General features: G+C 43.9%; 1 protein-coding gene across 5 annotated transcripts in view; it reads right to left on the bottom strand.

The window, feature by feature from the left end:
* KCNIP1 (potassium voltage-gated channel interacting protein 1) overlaps nucleotides 1-18,138 on the bottom strand; it is a 331,798-nt gene that overhangs the window by 13,788 nt on the left and 299,872 nt on the right. For 2 of the 5 annotated variants that reach the window (XM_035014062.1, XM_035014099.1), the window contains exon 2: nucleotides 3,859-3,891. The exons of the other annotated variants lie outside the window; for them this stretch is intronic. In XM_035014062.1, coding sequence (XP_034869953.1) covers nucleotides 3,859-3,891 — 33 coding nt within the window. The remainder of the gene's footprint in view (nucleotides 1-3,858; nucleotides 3,892-18,138) is intronic. 5 annotated transcript variants of the gene reach the window in all.

Below are 18,138 nucleotides of genomic sequence, written 5' to 3'. Positions count from 1 at the left end.
AGTGTTTTCCTTTGGGTCCTGCCAGACGCTTTCTATAAATTTACTCCAATCAAGTATCAATTGTTGGCTAACCTTCTCTGCCCGTTGTTGTCGTGCAGACATTACCAAATCCATATATTGAACGACTGTAAATCTGGGCTGGCAAGAATAGTGATGAAATGGACAGGATGTTGGGAACGCGCACACTCCACATCGCATCCCATGACCATGGAGAGTGGGGACAGGCTGCGTTTCTGTCTGAGAGAATAGGATGAGCAGGTGCTTAACACTGAGTACATTTCTCCAGTCAGTGCCAAGCTCTTGCTACCAGATTTGCCCTCCAGTTGTCACTTCTTCTTTGAGACTGTGATCTCAAAACAAAAGGAATCCATCAAAATGAGTTTGTATCTTGGACATCTTCCTAAGGAAATGGACATTTGGGTAAAGTTCTAAGGGAGAGGCAGAAGAACTTGGTACTTGGTCATCTTTCTTATGTGCTGGGCAACAGGTATCACCTTATCCTCTGGGGAGTAGGGCAGATTATTCAATATAAATAAGATACTCCGATTATACAACATAGCTACAAGTGACCGATTTCTTTGTAATTCTTACAGAGCCTTTAATTATTGTTATGTTTGTAGCTAGCAAGTTAAGTAGCAATTACCTAAACACTGCAGCATTTCTATGTAAATCAAAGGGCCATTCCCCTCCCCAAAAGCAACTCCCCCCCACATAAAACTAATTCAGAATACTCACATATATTTTTAGCTCATTTAAAAATAGAAATAAAATTGTTGGTTTAAATTTCCCAGTATTAGATTTAATAGCAATTTTATTTTGAAAAATACAGATATTTAAAACTCGGAAAAGAGGTGAACTATTAAAATGTAAACCAGAAAGACAGAAATGATGTATTTTTGCATGTGTCTGGTATATCTTTCCCAGTTTAACTTATGCAGAAGCTTAAAAGACTTCTTTTGCAATATTGGCTCATTTCTATTAATCTTCTTGTGACCAAATTCTTCACAAGATCAGGGAAGTCTCTTTGAGGAAGTTTAAGAGAATCTTTCCAATTCATAAGCTGCACTTACCATCTCTATTATAAATACACTAAGTAGTTACTGAAATATCCAATATTAGGCCCACTTCATTAAGGGAGAAATTGACTTTATCAATAAATGATTTGTTTGCTGTCTGGGTAGCAGGATCGATTTCCATATCAGATTCTGTAATTTCTGAATATTGGGATGCTGACTGCCAAGCTTTGTTTTGGTTTTACTTTTCATCACCTCCTAATTGTCAGGCTGTGGGAGCATCAGTCACTGAAGGAAATTCATGTCTTTGGGGATCAAGATGCTGGGAAGTAGCCTGCATGTCTTAAACCAGTGGTTCCCAATTTTTTGTTTTACTGTGTTTCATAGGAAGAATGACAATTTACATCACGCTCCAGTATATACACACATATAAACAAAGATTTCATGAAACATTTTGAAGGAAAAATTCCTTAAACACTTTCCTCTATTAATGTGAGATGTACTCTGTTCTCAATTTTAATCTACTCCTTTGTAAAATTATGCTGATTGTGACCCTCATGTGTCATGACCTGTGAATGGAAGATCTAAGTTGTCTGTAACTTGTGACAACGTTCTAGAAGGGCCCACATCTCAGCATTCCCTTCCCTCATGCCTGTTCTCCCTTCACCGCCTTTGTCTGGTTCCAGCCACTGTAAATATATTCTGAAGAAATTTCTGAAGGGGCTGCTGAGGTTTCCACATTCCTCCTGTTGCACCAACCTTGCCTCCCCCTCCCCCCACCTCCAGGGAGTCCCTGGGTGCTGCCCAGGTGGCCCCAGTAAAGGAAGGAGGGCTGCTCAGCTCCCTGGTTGGAGGAAGAAGAAACAGAATTAATAGGTGGGGAGCCACCTTGGCAGTTCCTTTTGAGATCTGTTAAGAATCTGCAAGGCAAAATATTGCTTATTATTATTTTTGTTATTAAAAGTAATGGTGAGCCAATTACTAAGGCTGAGTTTGAATGATAGACATCAAAAGAACCTAGAAATGTAATATTATGGTGATAACTACATAATAAGAATAAATTAAAATACTTTCAGTTGGTAAAGTACTTTTAATCTGTAAAATGTTTTCATGCCTGTTGTCCCATTACAACCTTGTGTGTGGTGGGGAGTGGGGGACCATTACTCTCTTTATCCGAATATTAGAAAGATGAGTGTCCTAACAAATAAGGAGATTTTCTAACCATGAGTATCTTAAACAGTGATTAATTGTCTATTACTGTGGGTAGTTAGAGCAAGATAGAAGAACCAACTGTAGGGGATTTATAGCAGGAAATTCCCAGACTGAAGGGTAAGTTGGAGAAGATTCAGATTAAGTGGTCCTTATTGTTTTGAGGTCACAGACTCCTCTGAATGGGGGATGAAAGCTTTAGACCCTCAGAAAAAGAAAATGCACCTAATTATGGCATTTTCCTGTATTTTTAGTTAGGTCCTGCATATTTTAAACACGTGGAGCCTATGTTAAGGGCTTCTAACACAGGCGATCTCTTCCAAGTCTGTCACTACATGGCTTTGCCTGAGTCATACAGCCAGTCCGTGACAGAACGGGACCTAGAATCCTGCCAGTCCAGGGTCTCTTTTATAGATCTGGCTTCCATGTGCCCCTACGTTGGCTTCTGCTTGCCTCAAGCACAGACTGCAAAGTGGTTTGTAACCAATGTTACAAAGTTTGCAATGTTGGGAGCTCTGCTCCTGATAAGCTCTGTGCCAGTGTATAAGTTAGCCCCTGAGACTATGAGCTGTAGGAGGACCCAAGCCTTTGGTCTCCTCACTAGTGAGTATCTCCCCTGTTAGCTCCATGACCATGACTGCAGTCAAAAAACCATGGCCATGATGACCTCCTTCTCCCTGGGCTAGAAAATAGTCTCTCCATCTTAGGGTCTCTGGGTTAGACTTTATAATCCCCCATCTGGTTTTGACATTACAAAATGGTAGCCCTTGACATAGAATGCAGACCAAAGACAGATCTTGTTTAGTCTATAAAATGTGGTGGGTTTTTTTGTTTGTTTGTTTTTGTTTTGGGAACTAACTGCCAATATTTCAAGATGAGATGTTGACAAAATAGGATTTTTTATTTCTCTTGGAAAATGGGATTATCTGACAACTTTGGTGTCAAATTCTCACAAAGCAATAGTTTATAAGAGCTGAGCAGAGGCTGTTCCCTTTGAGCAGCCAAAGTCTCTAGTGCTCCCCCTGTTCATCTGTGGCTCACTTAATTCATTTATGCTACTTTCCTGACCCCATAGGCATTTGAGGTCCTGATCTCTCCTGCTTACTTCCCACTTACCTACATTTTCTTACCTCACTCACTGCCTAGTCAGCCAACTTTTTTCTCCCTCACTATTTGTTTATTTAAACACATTCCGTTTTGCTTCACAAAGGACTTAAAACTGATTATATAAAATAAATATAATAAAATAAAGAGATAAAGTAATAAGAAAAAAGTGCCCTAGAAAACGTTAATTAGATTAGGAGGTCAAGACCATGGGGAAAAAAGAACTTAGAAATTCAGGTCATTTGTTCCAAGCAGTGACTACACTTGAACCACAAACTAGCTCTGAGCTTTTCCATATATCTTGTTGCCCATGAGAGAAAAAACATATCAGTTTCTTAGTGGGAGCAAAGCTTTTCCTATAACTTGTCTCTCAAGAATGTTTTTAACGGTTTCTATCTAGGTGGGGTTTCTTAACAAGAGGCAAAGAAAATTGGTGAGTGAGTAGACTAATTGCAAAATATATTTGATTAAGAAGCTCTTTTTTTTTAAAGTAATGTGACCAAAGTAGTCAAGTTAGTGTAAACTTTTTTACCTCTATGATACTGGTAATACCACCAGGCGATGTCTAGGAAAAAGTAAGAAAACATTTTACCAAATCCATTCATTAAAAAAAAACAAAGCATACTTATTTTCCATGGAGATTCCACTCTGAGGGTGTCCAGGTCACCATCCAGCTCGACATATGCAAAGAGGTCTTGTAGCAGAGCTGGAGCTGACCTTCTCCCCATTCTTTACCCATCGTCAGAACAGGCAAGAGCAATGGGTCACCTCGCAGTGCCCACCGCTCCCAGCAGGGGGCTCACTGAGCATGCCCGCAGCCATGCAGCCATGCAGCCTGAAGAAAGATGGGATGGCATGGGGCTGAAGATGCACAGATGTGGATGGGTCCTTGGAAATACCCGCATGTTTGATTGAAAAGTGGCTTATGTGGTACCCTTCACAACAGAGGTCCCATTGTCCCCCTCTGCTACTTCGTAATTTGAAGCTGTACATTTTGTAGGATTCTGTATTTGCTCATTCAACAATCATCAATGACGTATCTGCTATGCGTATTTCAGCGAACAAAACAACTTCGTTCCCTGCTCTGCTGGAGCTTACAATCTACAAGCCTTTGCTTCTCTTTTCCCTTCTTGAACCTGATAAGTAAGAAGCAGGAAGAAAAGGGGGGTGGCTGTTGAAAAAACTGATTAGCACATTAGGATGGGTGAGCAGAGTGGATGAAGGTGAAGTCCCCTGTTAGGCTGGATACAAAACATAAGACAAATCATCAGACCTGGAAAATCTTCCATGCCACGATGGGGTTGGGCGGTCCAGGTCCCAGGGAGCAGGAAATGGTGGGCTTTACTTTCTGCTCTCCACAGGCCTTTTGGGGTCTTTTTGGTGGTCAGCTTGGTTTTTCCTCCATAGGTTATTATTTGAACTTCCTCCTGTCCTTCCATCACTCCTGACCAAGAGTGTGCAAGCCTGCCCAGCCATGACCTTAAGTGTGTTTTGGTCACTCTTCACCCACACCCCCAGACAGCAGTGGCTTATTTTCTGCTGTCCCTAAAAGTGGTGGTATAGGTGGGGATCCATTGGTAAATATTGTTTTTCTGGTGTCCTGACCTGAATCCCCTGGGAGAAGCTTATTTTGCCAGATTTAGTTGCCTTCTTTTTTTTTTTTTAAAGATTTTATTTATTTATTTGACAGAGAGAGACACAGCGAGAGAGGGAACACAAGCAGGGGGAGCGGGAGAGGGAGAAGCAGGCTTCCCACTGAGCAGGGAGCCCGATGTGGGACTCGATCCCAGGACCCTGGGATCATGACCTGAGCCGAAGGCAGACGCTTAACCAACTGAGCCACCCAGGCGCCCTAGTTGCCTTCTTTTATCACTTATCATTCTGATTAATAGCATTTACATTCACTTAATTTTTCCAATAAGAGGAAGTTTAGAACAGTTTTAGGTTTACAGAAAAGTTGAGCAGAAAATACAGAGTTCCCATGCATGTCGCCTCACGGTTTCCCCTAAGCATTAACATCTTGCTCTGGTGTGGAATATTTGTTACAGCTGACGAACCAAGAGTGAAATATTTTTAGTGAAAGTCCATAGTTTTCATTAGAATTCATTCTTTGTGTGGTACAGTTCTATGGGTTTTGACAAATGTATAATGTCACATATCCACCACTATGCATCCTACAGAATAGTTTCACAGCCTTAAAAACACGTAGGTAGCATTTTTGTAGAGGTATATCTACAGATATGGATCGACCATTGCTGCCATGCCAGGGATGGGCTTGGGAGAAAGGTGAAAAGACATACCATCTGTTCATATGGAGCTCTCCGACTGGTAGGGAGACACACACAGAGACCAAGATTACAAACTCAAATGCCAACAGTAGTTGGTAGGTAATTGAGATAAGTCAGGTGCTGGGTATACGACCAGAGAGGCTGGTCAGGACTGAAAACCTGCGAGTCATTGCCCCATGAAAGGGAAACAGCTCTTCCATAGCTGGTTGCTGTTATGTGGAATTTAGGTTCAGGGAGTCCAGACCTTTAGATTCTTCTCAGAAGCTGCTACAATTAACAGATTGTGTCCTGATTCTTAGCTGTCATCAATGACCTTAACATTGGAAACATAGAGCATGGGCCAAATATAATATTCCTATTTGTAGGATGCTATGGATTGCTGGTCTGGAACTCTTCATTGGCAAATTATGCCAAGTAGCAAGCAATGTGGATATGGCTAAGACACTTGGGAGCTAAGAGGAGGAAGCTCTTAACGAATGTCACCTGGATAGCACAGGATTGGAAGAGGTGACAGTGATAGCTTCAGGGGGAGGTGATAATTTATTTGAGTCTTCAAGGAAAAGGGGAACAAGGGCATAGCATATGTAATGATAGAGAAGCCAAAAGGCCCAGGAATGGTGAGCTCTCCTGTAGCAGAGCTGACTTATCACTGAGAATAACTGGAAAAGGAGGATTAAAAAATACATCAATTAAAAATTTTTTAAAATTTCCATAGTAACAACAACAAAAAGACACCTGAAACCTGGGGGTGGTCGTGGTGGGGAGCAGAAAAAAAACTCACACATGTGTTTGAAGGCACTGGAGAGCTACAAGATATCCTATCTTTAGAAGCCATGATTCTGGAGGGAAGAAAAACTCATTAAGTTGAGCCTGACAGTCAATGCTGCTTTTCATCTCACAGTGTATACTGATTTATAAGCGGCATGAATAATGAATTTGGGAAACTGAGCAAAAAGGCTCTGCTAAGAGCAAAGAGCGTAATCAGAACTTTCAGCATCCAGGAAGACAAAAATGGGATCAGTCCTACTAAGACATTTGGGGCTCGAAGGGCCAAGACTAGAAGGGCCATAGAGGAGGGGAGTGCAGACATGAGCCAAATAACCTGAGCTATTTTAAGTGACAGAGGTCAAGGGAAACTAAGCAAAAAACACAACCCAAAGGTTGCAGAGATGAACAGAGCTCTTGGCAGGCTCACAGTGTTATGGGGTAGCTGCTGGAGGTCAGGGTCTTCGAGGCGGGGTGTTCCCGGTAAACATTCAGGCTTTCAGTTTGACCCCTAAAGGACTATGTTCTAGGAGCAAGGGCACATTAGAAATAGATCAGGCCTCTCAAAGATGGAAATCCAGCCTCAAAACAGCTCAGTCCCCACTTGGATTAAGTTTGTCTGCACCTCCTCAGTTACCTTGTGTAAGTTGAAGGCTCAGCCAGATAGTGTTCACATTTTGTGTTCTAATGTTCACCACTCATTGAAAATTTCCCAGGCATATTAGGAGAAAGGACCAAGAGAAGAAGACAGAATATAATAATAGATTCATAGATCATCTAAATACTGGATTTATCAAGTATGGGCTTTAAAATAATGGTGAAATATGCTCAAGAAAATAAAAAGATGGAGATTCCACCAGAGAATTGGAACATATAAAAGTAAATGAAAAGTTCTAAATTAAAAAAAATATATTATCCAGAATTGACAAATAAATATATCAGTTTAACAGCAGATTGGGCACAGATGAAGAGAGAATTAATGATTCAGTGGATAGGTCACGAGAAAAATAAACAGACTGATGCACAGAGAGAGAGAAACATGGAAAATACAGACAAGACCATAAAAGAGACATATTGGATGTGAAGAAAAGTTCTAGCATACATATAACTGGAGTCCCTAAAAGGGAGGAGCTAGAAAATGATGTTGAAGCAATATATGAAGAGGTAACAACTGATCATTTAAAAAAAACTGGATGAATGAGATCAAGCCACAGATATCAAGCCACAGATTCAAGAAGCATAAACTCAAGCAGATAAACATAAAGAAAACCACACCAAGGAACATCACAATAAAACTTGAAATACAACGACCAAGAGAAAATGTTCAATACAAGAGAGCAAGCTTCAGATAAAAAGCAAGCCCTAACTCAGTGCTGCTTGCAAGGTAGAGGTGAAAGGATGGAAAAGGATACAACATGTAAACACACATCAAGAAAAGCAGGCACAGCTATTTTAACATCAGATAAGTAGACTTTAAGGCAAGAATCTTTGCTAGAGAGAAAGAGGGAGTTTGCATCATGAAGGCGCCATCCACCAGGAAGACAAAACAATTCTAAATTAGTATGCACTAATAATATAGTTTCCAAATACACACAAAACGAAAGCTAACAGAGAAAAGGAGAAATTGCAAATTCACAGTCATAATTGAAAATTTCAAAACTCCTCTCTCAGCAACTGATAAAAAATCGATAAGGGTGTAGAGGATATGAGCAATGCAATTAACAGACTTGACTCCATTGATAGCAGAGTGGAACTCTTTACCCAACAGCCACAGATCTCACACATTCTTCTCAAGTGCTCAGAGAACACTTACCAAATGTTACCAAGCCAATTGCAACAAAGTTAGAAGAACTGAAATTATTCGGGATGTTTTCTATCCACAGTGGAATTAAACAAGAAATCGAGGGAAGAAGAAAAAGGGAGCACATCTCCAAATGTTTCGAAATCAAGCAATCTGGTTCGAATTCCTAAGTAACCCACGGATGGACGAAGAACTCTCATGGAAATTAAAAAGAATTTTGAGCCAAATGATAATGAAAATATGACAGATCAAAACTGTGGGACACTGTGAAAACTGAACCCAGAGGGAAATTTAAAGAGCGTGACATACTTGAGCTGCAAATAATTTAGGTGACAGTGTGCATAAAATTGAATGCCGTGCTGCCTCTTGAAATCACATTTCTAGTGCTTCCAGTGGTTCATTTTCCGTGTGCCTAAACTCTGTTGGTTACATTAAAGACCGTATTAGAGGTGACATGCTGGCATTTGAAAATGTGATCTTTTCCCTCCCCTTAAACGTGGTCGATTGATTTATTCTGGATGAGTTTAACACTATCTTCTGATTGACAGTTTACCCCATTATAGTCAGGGGTGAGGATCCTTGTTGGTGCCTAGATGGAGCCAGTGGGGGAGGGGGTTGGTACTCACGGGGACAACTTCCATTTGGTCTTGAAGTGTAATTCTGGAGGCTGAGATTCTTACAGCCAGGGCTTGGAGGTGAGTCATAAACTCACTCAGACACACACAGCACACACAACTCATCAGCTCTGAATTTTATAAACTTAACGATGAGTCCCAGGGGTGCCGAGCTGAGCTTTGATAAAGATTTTCTGAGTGTTCTGGACATTTTTTTCAGTCTTCTTGCTTCAATAAAACTCAAATCATGTTTTGCTCCAAGCGTTTGTTCTCTTAATCTTGAAACCCTCCTGCCCCTTTTAAGCAAAATTGAATTTATACATTTCTCATTCATTTACACCTCAGTCCTGAAAATCTTCTGGAAAAAAAAAAAAAAAAAGAGTCCTACAAAAAAAAAAAAAAATCTTTGAGTACTGCTACTTCCATTAGATGGGAGATTTTCCAGATCAAATGACTTGAAAATTCTTCCATATATAGTGTATTTCAGTTCTCTGACCTTTCTCCCAAAAGGAGGGTGTTTTTGAACATGGCCTTCAGATCACCACATTGAGTGGGGTGTGTGGGAAAGGGAGTGTCAGATGTACCTCGGAAGGTGGTGGTAGTGGAGATTAATTGTCAGAAATACAATGTAATTATTAAAAGTCCACAAAGTCATTACATAGACTGTGACATAAATCACAACTCTATTGCATGACAGCATGAAATTCACACATTTCCCAACAAGATTGGAAAAACAAAGAAACTTCTGGGAAAGAAGTGAATCACTTAGATCCTAGCGTTGGCAGAAAGAAGGAGCCTTAAATGGTGTTCCAGGACAGGGAACAAGGGCCACATATGTTCCCTTCGCCTCCAAAGCAACATTTCAGTCCAGCGAAGCCCCTGGCCAGGCTGTGAAGGAGAAATGTCAGGTTCACTGTAGGGTCTCAGCCTCAGGTGGAAATCTCTAGATGATGTTTTAAGGGGACCTCTGTATCTGGAAAAACCGTCCTGGATGATTTCCTTAGGTGGCACCAGCAGTCTCCGCAGCTCTAGGGAGCAATTAGTCCCATGAAGCCCAAATCCTGCCACCAGTTGGCATCCCCAGTGGGGAACCTTCTGCCATTTCTCCTTTGGTCTCAGCTGCCCTGAAGTTCCAGCACATGGATATAGCCAGTTCATGAGTGGTGGCTGCCGTGGGCTGGGGACGGGGAGGTGCTGCCCAGGATTGAGTGAGTCTCGAATATTCCTGCAGGAAATAAGAGTATTACAGAGATGGGATTTTGTTGCTCCTCTTGACCGAGAAGCTAAAATGTCAATTCACTGCAAATGAGGAGGACAAGGAGGGAGAAGTATCCATGGGGCAGGGCACTGCTAGTTTTAAGTTGGAAATACGAAGGTGCAGAGAGAGGTCAAAAAAATCACTTGAAGGAAAAGTAAAATTGCCTCGTGAATATAGGCATAGAATTTTCTCATCGGTGGAAACTCAGTGGATCCAGGCCAGGCTAAGGTGTGAAAAGCCTGTCGTTCAGCCTGCTTTTTGAAGAGTAGTTCACTGCTTTCCAGCTAATTCGACAACTGGCTAGGTAATGCTTTCCAAGCAAAGGGCTTGCTTCGGTGGGCTGCTGAATGTTTAACAACTGGCATTTGGGGATACGGGGAAAGCCTGATTGATACCATTTTCCAATCTCTTTGGTGTAAATATTCCCACCGGACTATCGACGTGAGGTCACTGGAGGTGGATTTGGGGAGTGCAGCACGCAGTCTGCGGGTGTGAGCCGGCTCCGTCACATCCCTGCTGCGAAGTCAGACTAGCTGGGATATGTTCAGCTACCCCAAATTAGTGTGCTCAGGGCCCGAAAACCAAATTCATCAGGTCGACTTGGCATCTACAATCCAACTGAATAAACCTTTGCATTGTTGTTATTGTGAAAATGAAGTTCTGTACCCCATACAGAATAATCACGAGCAGGGCAATAATGGCGATTGGCCAAGTGAGCTTTTGCTGGAATTCAGTATTCATGTATCCTCATATTAAGTGCCTGTCTTGGTGAGCTCGGAGAGCATGGTAATAGTTTTAGGACTGATCGAATCATCTCACTGTCCCTAGGAGGTATACGGTTATTAGACTAATTTCAGCTATAATCATACACACCTTGTAGTTGTGAGTCTAAAGGAGATAAGATACGTAAAATGCTCTATGCACATAGTAGGTGCTCAAAAATGTTCTTTCTATCAAATAGTGTATGATGTCCATGATTTTAAGGGTGATTCTCAAAGGCAGAATCCAATAATCAAGTCTGTAGATACTTGCTAGGTCATGATTGTACCTTTTCTGATGGATCTAGTTAATTGTGCTCCTCTTCAATGTAGGGAAGATCTGTTCGTTCTGTGATTTGCTTTGTCAGAAAAGTACCCAGTTGCCAGCTCAGCTTGGACACTAACTGACTAAAGTGAAGATGATCTTTCTGTATTAACTGCAGCGGACATAAGCGAACACAAGATTCTGGATGGAAGAGCGCCGAGCACCTCAGTCTTCGGATTGCCAGGGAACAGGGCAGAGCGTCTGTGAGTGGTGGACCCCAGAAACACAGGGCCTGGAGTGGTAAGTCAATAGATATAATAACTGACCGTCCCTGAGAAAGTTTCCTGCCTGCTCTCTCCTAGAGTTATTACATGGCTCCATGCCCTCTGCCCTTAATAATCCAGACAGTCAACGTGTGTGTTGTTTTGGTCCATTTCTTAGCTGGAGCAGGGAATTGGACATTACCCTCGCCTGCAACACGTACTGCCAAATGCAAGGACTGCAGCCAGTTCATCGGAGAGCGGACGTCTGCTTGCCCAGAGGCAGGAAGAAGATGGCAAGGTGTCATCTGCAGGACTCGGCTCGGAAGCCTCTTAACTGTGCACTTAATAAATGAAGCCTTGGCAGACATACCTTGAATTATTAATGACGTTATTCAGCTTTGATTGTTTCCTTCTTTTGGGGAAAGGTTATTCACTCAAATGCCTTTGATTAGACTATACAATACATCACAATTGGGCATATTTTATGTGCAACTTTATGGTGATAATAGTTCTGTCTCATTTAGAAGCAAATCAGACATTATGAACTTCGTGATTTATTAATGTATTGATTTCTATAAATGTCAGCGCATCTCACATCCTGTCAGAGAGCCTGAGAGCAATCAGTGGAGAGCCGATAAAAATGTAAAATGAAACCATCATAAAAAAAGGAAATACTGCCTGTTTCGAAGCCCCGCTGCCTCTCTGAATTGTTTCAGGATCCAGATCATTACCATGAAGGCATCTCCCCCACCCCCGAGGAGACCGCCCTCAAGAAGCTGTCAGGAGAAGCCCTGTCCTGCTTGTCTCTTCTGCATGGTCTGAATAAAAACACAAGAAGTGACGAGTCAGACCTGGAGGGGCCTCCAGAGCCCGTGCCCAGACTCTTCATCCTGGAGAATGCAGGAGGATAAGGGGGTCCCTTTCCATCCACTTTGCCCCATTACCATCTGCCAGTTCCCTCCTGAGGAATCCTCGGGGTGAAGCCCAGATTCCCCAGCACAGTTTCCCACGACTCCCCAGCGTGGGTCTTCTGCAATAGCCGCAGTCCTCGGTCTCTGCCAGAGCGTGTCATCAGCTGATCCCAACCTCAGCCACCCTTTAAACCTGACGCCTTGAGCGCCATCTCCTCTGGAAAGCTCTCGCAGATGCCACAGGGAAAGCTCTCTCTGTCCACTTACTGTCTCTAATCATCCCCTGGCAGGTGTCATAATCTACTTTTGCGTGTTGCAGATTCCATTTATGGGACTGGGGTCAGGTAGGGTACTGGTGGAGAGACTGTCTCGCGCCTGCTTTTGTTCTGTTTTTATTTTTGGTGTCTCACTTCTTCCATGAGGTCTACGCTGGCTTTGCACATGGTAGGTGCTTGAGTAAGTGCTCACTGTTTGCTGTAAGTGTGCAGAACTATAAGAAGCTCAGTGGGAAATACACTGAGTGCTGAGAAAGCAGCTAAGAGAATATCTGGGAAGTATTTGGCTAATTTTGTGGCTAATTCTGTCACTTGACAGTTTAGTTTAGAAATCACCGTCTGGCAACCCGAGGGGTACAGTTGTTGTTTCACTTCTTTTAAATGTGAATTTTGACAACATTTATTTCACATAAAATATGGATTTTTGGCTTCTCTTTAGAAATCGGAATTCATGTCTGTGTTGGCCTGCATTATCACATTATCACATGCAACAGTTGGCTGGAGCTGAGGAGTGGCTGCTTGGTTTAGTCGTGGCCTGTGCTCGCTAGTAAACCGCAATCCCCACTACTCCCTGTTACCTCCCCAGAACTGAGACCAAGGGACAGTTCTCCATTATCACTCATTCATATTACATGCCTCTGTCTGAGAGCCTAGTTTAACCGTCCCTTTCCCCTACCCCATACCGTGTTTTTCCAAGTGACCTTTGTGTGTTTTGTGATAATCTAGAAACATGACAAGTTCATTTTTTGGGTCCCAAGCTACATGGAGCAAAGTGGATGCCCTGTGATTAGAGAGGACCTCTGTACAGATTCAGGCTGTGTCCTTAGATATAGGCTTCTGTGTGGCTAATATCACACGTGGCAAGAATGGGGTAGATATACAGCTTCTGGTTCAGTGCATTTCAGCTTTCTAGTCTAATAAACCTCTTTTCACATCACACAGCTCCTGTGAAGGAAGTGTTATATTTTTCCCATTTCACAGATGAGAAAAACTGAGGCTCAGAGAGGAAAGAAAATATTAATTTTCCCATTGTATTAGGAGAAATGGAATCAAGAGGTCATATGAGACCTCCCTGAAATCACAAGGATGGTTAAGTAGACGAGCAAAGACAAATCTCATCATCTGACTGATAGATGCTTTCTGGCATAAGGGACCATCCTATGCCCCCACCCCCCCCAAGCACAGTCCTGTGTCTTTGTGGTTGTTGCTCTGTCTCAGCAAGTCAGGGTCCAAATTCCTCTATCCAAGCTTCTTGCACTTCTGCATTTGAGAATTTGCAGAGCCTAGTCTCAGGTGGCTGGAGGGCAGACACCAAATAATTTCAAGGGTTCCCTTCCCACCCCCTCCCGTGCCTCAAGCTCTCTGCTATCCATTTAGCATTTCCAATCTTGTTTCCCTTTTCTGAGCACGAAAGCAGCCTTAGCTCTGGGTGACAGGCTGTATAAGTCACAGAGCATACGAATTACAAAGAGATGCTTTTATCCGCCCTCTGACTTCACAGATGTGGCTGCTGGGGCCCAGAGAGTGAACTGGACTTGTCCAAGGTCACACATTGGGTTCCTGGCAGAGCAGGATTCAACTCAGGTCAGTGTTCTTGTCACAGCACTGTTCACTCATTCAGCAAATAATCCCTGAACGCCTACTGGGTGCCAGCCACTCTTGTAGGTGCTGGCGACAAGGCAGCGAACAAAAGGTGGAGAACAAAGCAGTGAACAGAGGTGGTGAGTAATGCTGTGAATGAAAACAAAGCCGGGTTCCAGGACGAGAGAGAAATGGCTCATGGGAGGCATCAGTGTATACAGGGTGGTTGGGGAAGGTGGTAGGGAGACAAATTGAGCACCAGCAGGAGGGGAATGAGGGTGAGCTTTGTAATCAAAACAGTCGGGCTTGAATCCCAGCTCTGAAGCTCAACAGCTGGTGAGCCTGAGCAAGTCACTTCCAGCCTGCAAGACTCAGTGTTCTCAGTGGTAAAATAGGCACAGCAGCACCCATCTCCCAGTCTGTTAGGATCCAAGGAACCATTGCAGAGGAAGTACCTAGTGTGTTGAAGACATTCAATAACATCCCCTCCTTACTTGGTGGGGACAGCTGAGGCTCAATTTCCTAATGGGTGTCTCTGCTTGGCTGAGTGCGACTCAGGAGAGCCTCACCTCGGCAGGGTGCAACTCTGGAGAACCCACATAATAATACTCTATTAGCCAGGATGGCCAGCTGGGAGGCTTTCAGAGTTTAAGAGGATGCATGAGTGAGGATTAATTGCTGAGTTAGTTTGTGAATCCATTAGTGGGTCACAGGACTCTGAAGCTTTTTAATCTGAGGAGTGGTGGGTGGCAACCACCAAGCCTAGAGTGATCCTTTGATGGAACTTTCCAGATCGGAGCTCTGGCTTGGAATTCTTAACCCTTCTAAATTCCTTGCTGTGAGACAGCAGGATTTTTCATCATATGAGTCTCAAAGCGCCTTACCATAAAGCTTAAGTTGGATCATAGGAGTCTTTGAAAGTTAAATCTCACATTTAAGAAATCCAAATAGCTTCTAGTCATGCCTCTCTGTGAAGGCTTCCTAGACCTCCCCACCGGCATCTCAAATCCTGAAACACCGTGTCTATAGTGATCACTTCTACGGGATTATGGGGGGGGGGGGGGGGGGGGGGGGGGGCAGAGACTGAGGAAGAAGGCACACTCTCCTTTTCACCTTCTAGTTCATTAGTGCTTGAAATATGTTTAAAGCTATGTGTATGGATGTTTTGATAATTTTTATGTTATGGTTAAAAACATGGCTCTTTCACTGTGGTCCTAGGAAGTCTAGTGTATTGGGTGTTTAGTTGATTTGTTGTAATGTTGTTTTCGTGGAATAATACTTCTTTCAAACAAAACATGATATTGTGATCATTAGTGCTATTTTTGGTTCTCCTCCCTCCGTGCACATGTGTGGATGTACTTCCAGCCCCTCTGAAGTTAGGTGTGATCACGTGGCCAGTCCTGGCCAATCAAATCAAATGGGAATGGGGTGCTGAAACACTGGGGGGCAGGGGGCATGTTGGGGGGGTCTTCCCTTGATCAGAACAGCAGCAGCTGACATTTCAGAAGCATTTCTGAGGTTCCAGGCCTGCCTCTAGAGCTTCCTGTCCATGATCTCGCAGAACCCTCCCCAAACCCTGCGAGCCCCATGCTGCTTCCCTGTTACAGACAAAGAAGCTGAGACTCAGAGAGGTAAGGTCATCTGCCCAAGGTGACACAGTTGGTAAATGACAGACCCAGGGCTCAAATCCAGGCCCGCTTGATACTAAAACCCATGCTGTGAACTGCTGTGTTATGGCCTCTCAGGTTATAACCACACTGAACTGGATTAAAAGGCCAACTTTGCCACTCAGATGTGATCTTACCCACGACTCGTGGTCCTTATGAGGACCAAAGGCGACAAGACGTAGGAAAGACCTGTGCCTGGCACCCAGCAGTACTTGTTCCTGGGGCTTCCCTTTCTCCCTCATCTGGGTCCCCAAGAGGACATTCCCACAGCACTTGGGTCTTTGGAGGAAGTGTCTCAAAGCGATGCTGCTGAAAAAGCAATTTTTTGCTGTAGCTGTGTGGATAGATTTTTAATATTTAATTAGGAAGACCTTCCGCTTGGAGAGAGGGCAGGACTTGTTATTAAATCCCCGCTGCTTGGTCTCCTCACTTGCCCGTGGGATTATTCATTCATTTCCAGTCACACAATTTAATATTGCAACAGCTAATGGGGAGATGTTGATAATTTGTAAAACTGGTTGGTCCCAAGGCCATTGGAGAAGCTCCATGCCTGGACCTGATTCCGGGAGCGAGAGCAGATTCTCGGGAGATGAGGGTGCCAGGGAGCTTCCTGTTCATTATCTGCAAACCTTCATGAGTGTCTTCTGAGATACCACGTTGGGAGCCATGAGGATTAGAAAGACCTTCACCACTTAGTTTTGTCTTTGAGGAGTTAGGACCCTGGGACACCTGAATACATTAAAGGGTTTTTGTGTTAAAATGTGGACCTGGGATTTGTTTTAATCATGTACAGTAAGAAATGCGGACGGGGAAATGACTGTCACCAGGGAAGAAGTTCATACTCCACGGATCCCTAGAAACAGGAGGCATGGCACGCCATGCAGGGCCACACAAGGAAGCACCGGGGTCCATCAGGAGGCAGACAGGGATGAGGGGAGAGCATGGCCCAGAGCCTTCCTTTGTGGGAAGGAATGGGTGAGGCAAGATGGGTATGCTTTGATTGGAAAGTTGGGAGAATCTTGGCCACGTCTGGGCTGTAGGGGTGTTCCCGGCTGTCTGGTACCTGGCCTGCGGTGGTTTAGAGCAGAGGGAATACTGACTTGGTGTGTGGGAGTTAGCTAAAAGAGATGGTTGGGTGTGGGCTCTGGATTGGTTGGTTTGTGTGCCAAAGGCACACTTGCAAGGGAATCAATTGCTATCCGTACGAATTAGCCAGCCCTGGGAGGTGCGGTCTCTCCGGGATCAAGGCCCCAAAGGCCAGGGTATCGAGAAAAGAGAAAATAAGAAAATGTAGTCGATAGAGTTTGGTTTTGCTGTTAGGCGTGGGTTCAAAATGCCTACTTGGAGATTTCCTAGCTGGGGCACTGGGCATGAACACTCCTTGGTCTCAAGGCTATGTACCCAGCATCTCTCCCCAAGACAACTGGAAAGCTCCAGCCTCCAGTCTGTTGCCTCAGCTCTACCAGTGGGTTCTCTGCACGAACAGGCAGAAGGACTTTTGTAGAACAGTCATTCATAGAGCACTTAACTGTGGAGTATCCAGTATGTGCCAGGCACTTAGACAGGCAGTGTGATACGATGGTGGGCAAAGACAGGTATGGTTTTTGTCCCCAGTGAGGTTATAGTTCGGTGCATGAGGGACTTAACCTAAGAATCACAAACACACATATAAAATTGTAACTGTGAGGAGTCCTGCCCAGGGGAGCTATTCGGGGCTACGGAGTGGCAGGGGGCTCTGGTGCCCTGAGGTTTCCCTGAGGGAGTGAAGGTGGGCCTGAAATCTCAAGGAGTGGGAACTTACTAGATGGGAAGGAAGAGAGAGGTGTGTGTGTGCGTGTGTGTGTGTGTGTGTGTGTGTGACGTTCTAAGTGCAAAGGGAAGATGGGGGGAGCTTTTCAGGAACCTCTTGTGTGGAGGCTCTGGGGAGAGAGGAAACAAGATGTTCAAAGGAAATACATCTGAATATGTCCCTTGCTTTAAAGCCTTCAATAGCGCCCCATTGCCTGCAGGAGAAAGGCCATGTTCTTTGATAAGGGCTTCAAGGTCTTTTATGATCGGCTTCCTGCATAGCTTCCAGGGTTTGTCTGTTGCTTCTCTCCCACCCATACTCACTCTCTAGAAGTACCTGCTGTTTCCCCAACCAGACTTCCTAAGTGACGCTTTCATACTTCTGCACACGCTCCTGCTCTATCTAGCACCTGATTGCCTTCCCTCTCTGCTGGGTTATTTCCTGGGTTTCCCTCAAATCTATCCCAAAACACCACACTCCTCCAGGGGGCGCTATTTAGACTACAGTGTGAATGGTGCCTACTGCAATTGTACAGTCCTCTATAAAATGTCACCTCAAGGGCTACTTCTTCTGAAAT

Source organism: Mirounga leonina, unplaced genomic scaffold, assembly GCF_011800145.1.
Source record: "Mirounga leonina isolate KUSES-001 unplaced genomic scaffold, KU_Mleo_1.0 Mir_104, whole genome shotgun sequence".
In the NCBI taxonomy this organism is placed as follows: Eukaryota; Metazoa; Chordata; class Mammalia; order Carnivora; family Phocidae; genus Mirounga; species Mirounga leonina.
The sequence above is the reverse complement of the archived record's forward strand: the minus strand, read 5'-3'. Positions and strand labels throughout refer to the sequence as shown.